At 38.6% G+C, this 3,643-nt stretch overlaps 1 protein-coding gene across 3 annotated transcripts in view; it reads left to right on the top strand.

The window, feature by feature from the left end:
- The window catches only part of LOC100533408 (churchill), a 16,727-nt gene that overhangs the window by 6,336 nt on the left and 6,748 nt on the right, over positions 1 to 3,643 (top strand). For 2 of the 3 annotated variants that reach the window (XM_035973632.1, XM_035973628.1), the window contains exon 2: positions 1,945 to 2,012. In XM_035973632.1, the coding sequence (XP_035829525.1) occupies positions 1,974 to 2,012 (39 nt within the window). In that variant the 5' untranslated portion in view covers positions 1,945 to 1,973. Of the gene's footprint in view, positions 1 to 1,391; positions 2,013 to 3,643 lie in introns of those variants that run through there. The other variant, XM_035973629.1, reaches the window with a different exon arrangement.

Genomic DNA, 3,643 nt, shown 5'->3' with positions numbered 1-3,643 from the left:
ATACAAATACTTTAGGTACTGCACACTAAAAATGTATATTTACAATTCAGTAGGCCTATTTTTTGTAAATAGGTCAGTTTAGCCATCATATTAAGAATAAGTACGGCTAGACTGCCAGTCTAGCCGTCATTAAGTACGGCTAGCCTCTTCCATTTTAATATTGTCAATAGGCCTACATATTAATGAATGGTGTAGCTGGTCAGTTAGGCATGACGACTCCCCCAACCATCCCCCAAAATTCGTAATTTGCAATTGCCGTTACTATGCGCGTTTGATGTTCGCAAGTGTGCTCAAAATGACCGCCTCCTTTCAACTTTTTGGATTTGGGGTATGACGAGATGGCTGTAACGTCTTGACTGCACCGATGTGACGAAATGACTGGTATTCCATGTAATGATGGGGTCCCGTATTCCCGCAGCTCAAGTGTGTGTACATCAGTCTGCTTGAGTTTGTGTGTTTGTGGCCTACTTCTAGAATTGTCTGTGTTGGTTTTACACAGAAATGTAGGCTAGCCTACGTTTCGTTCATAACACGCTTAGTTGGTAGCTCTAGATGTTCGTCCAATGAAATTAGTGAACAAATTGACTCACTTAGACATGAGGAGCTCGAAAGGATAGCCAGGAGGAAACAAGACTTGCATTTATACAAAATCTTTCAAATGAGCTTGAATTTGTGCAAAATGATATTACCTGATAATAATAAGTTTATAGTTTTGAGTACCATTGTGCTGGTAAAAAGAATTTGAGTTCAAAACTTTCTTGGATATTGACCTCTATACTATCCTTTCGAACCCCTGAATTTGTGTAACTACCCAATATGGCTTATCAACTTTTGACAGGAGGCTAGATCTATAACTTATTCATGTGTTTGTACCTAAGAGTATGATAGTCACCCCTTCTAATCGCACATATCTCGACTTCTAATCAAGATGGGTATTTTTTGCCAGAAAGATAGAAAATAAACAAGCTTTTAAGATAATACACGATAACTCCATATATATATATTTATGTCCAAAATTTGACAAGCACCTGATTCCGTCGCGCTGTGACATGGTCATGGTTACCATTGCACTGCTCAAACACACTGCTGTGGTCGAGATGGTGTTCGCCTCTCTTTCAATAAGTTCTGAGTTTGAATCCGGATAGCAACAGAAAATTTTCTTCTCTTAAGTTTTCTCCTTTCACCTCCTCTCCTGCTCTCTAACAATGCTCGTGGGTGATTGACGGGTGCTCCGTTGTGGTTTGCTTCTTCTTTCCTATCAAATGTCTATCGTCCTTATCTCACCTTTTTTCTTTTTTATGTTTGTTACTCTCTTGTAACACCTCTAATCTTCTGGCGCTCATATGACCTTATGCAGTTGCGAGCGCCGTAAAACCTCTACTAAAACTAAAAATCTTTAATGAACAACAAATTGAATAAAAATAATGTAAAAACATTTTTCTCCTCTCCAGTAAAAAATAATTGTATGTCTCACTACTGAAGCTAGTGCACGGGATGTGGGACCGGCTGCCAGCAAGACCATTCGTTGTTTACACACTCTCCATAATTTTTCCACCTCGTCACCTTCAACTCCTCTATTTTTAACTCCCGCGCTTCTTTCTACCTTGAGTTACAATTCGCATCCAGGGCCGGGTAGATGATGATAAAGTCTTGATACTAGATCATGTCCATTGCTTGATAATGATAATGAATCATGATGAATGGCTCTTTACATCTGTGACAGATGGTTGTTACCAGTTTTAATTTAATCCTCTAGGTATTGCTAACAAATAGCCTGTGTGGTGTCAGGGGAACAAGAAATTACATTTATGATTTCACCATATTATGTGGGAAAATGCTTGAGAACAGGCAAACCAAGTAAGTTAAGTCCATGCCATAAACATCTAACATTTTCAGAACTTGTTTCATGATACATGCTTTTTTTGGGTGTTTTTTTTTTTCCAGGTGACTTTCAAGAATACTAAAAGGCCAGTATGTGTGAACTTTGTGTGAAAGAAGAGTACCCAGACAGGGTGAGTGTGAGTTATACAGTCAACAGTAGTAATGGTTTCCATGCACAAAGTCTGTACTCTATTTTTCAAGAGTCCAGATACCCAAGTTGGATGAATGGAATTAAATTTATCATAAAGTTTCGATGATTAATACTTTAAAGAAAATTATTACCACAGGTTTTTTCACTTTGGTAGTAGCATTATAAATGAACATGCATCTGTGATTATCGATCTTTGATTTTATTTAAATATTTCTTGTATCACAACGCGGACAGGGTTGGGTTGATTTAAATCAGGTCGATTTATATCAGTCGATTTGTAAAATTTTAATCAACTTGATTTTTTAATATAAAAATCAGTGATTTAAATCACTTCAAAATTTTTTTATTTCTATTCAGTTTTTACCTATTTAGACATTCAGAATGTCTTTCCTTTGTTTTATAAAACAAATGTAAGGTTTAGTAGACTAAAATAATCATTTTTAACCCTATCCCTGACAACTGGGTGTAATCCACCCGTTCGCGTCAGAACTTTGAGAGTGTTCGTGTATCGTTCATCATAAAGAGACCAAACTCCATCTATTCTTCAAGAATGCCATTTCGCTTTGTCCTGTGTATTCAAACTAACCATTTGGTCACTTTGGTGTAGTAGGTAGCCATTTAGATTTTTTTTATACAGTCCCTGACAACTGGGTGTATCACACCCGTATACTTTTTATAGTAAAAATGTGTTAATAAAGAGAGCCAAGGACATGCTTTTTCAACTTCAATGAAAACTTTTAATTCAGAACAACCCATAAAAGCAGAAACAAGTAAGATTGAATACATGTAGGCCTATACTGTGCTAACAATATGGGCACTTTTCTGTACATGTAGTAGAAAAACAAACAGATCCCTTTATTCCTAACTTTTGCACAACATGAAAGAGCATTGTCTATTCTACTTGTGCTTATCTCACTAACAGTAACAGCTGAACATCTGAGTGGAAACTTTAGATCTCAGTGGAAGCAGAAGAACAATTCTGGCAGGATAGTACAGTATGCTCCCGGCAAATGTGACAGTGACAACTGGTGCATGTTGCTTTTGTTTCTGTCTCTCTTTGAGGGGCACAGTGCACATCTCTTCTGTGTCTTTGCAGGAGCAGCTCTTTCATGCATCCTTGCTTGCTTTGGTGGTTTTGAACCTGATGCTGTTGGCTGCTGTGTGGGTTGAAGAGACTTCAGCACGACAGAAATGTTCTCTTTCACACCTTTCTGCAAAGTAGGCACAGTTGCACGCCGAACAATATGGGCATGTGCCAGAGGTCGGCCAACATTCGCGTTGAAACTTTGCCTGCATTCCTCATATGAGAGAGTGTCTGCAGGATACTTCACCCTAAAGACCACCCTGGAAGCAATTGATGACAAATCCATCAATTGAAAAACACAACCAAAGGCCATCGCTTTGACAAGGCGTGGGCCATTTGGTCCATAGCGTCGACCCCTCCTTTTGTTTTGTTATAGTCCAGCACTATGTCAGGCTTTTTGGTCTCAGGGCAAATATCTGGCTTCCTGTGCATTGTGCTAAGAAGCATGACATTCTTGGGCCGCTAACTCTGGAACGATACCAGATTGGTCTCGTACCTGAACAGGAACTTTGAGTCACCTAGAGGAA

The sequence above is a fragment of the Aplysia californica genome, unplaced genomic scaffold, assembly GCF_000002075.1.
Source record: "Aplysia californica isolate F4 #8 unplaced genomic scaffold, AplCal3.0 scaffold00029, whole genome shotgun sequence".
Lineage (NCBI taxonomy): Eukaryota > Metazoa > Mollusca > Gastropoda > Aplysiida > Aplysiidae > Aplysia > Aplysia californica.
The sequence above is the reverse complement of the archived record's forward strand: the minus strand, read 5'-3'. Positions and strand labels throughout refer to the sequence as shown.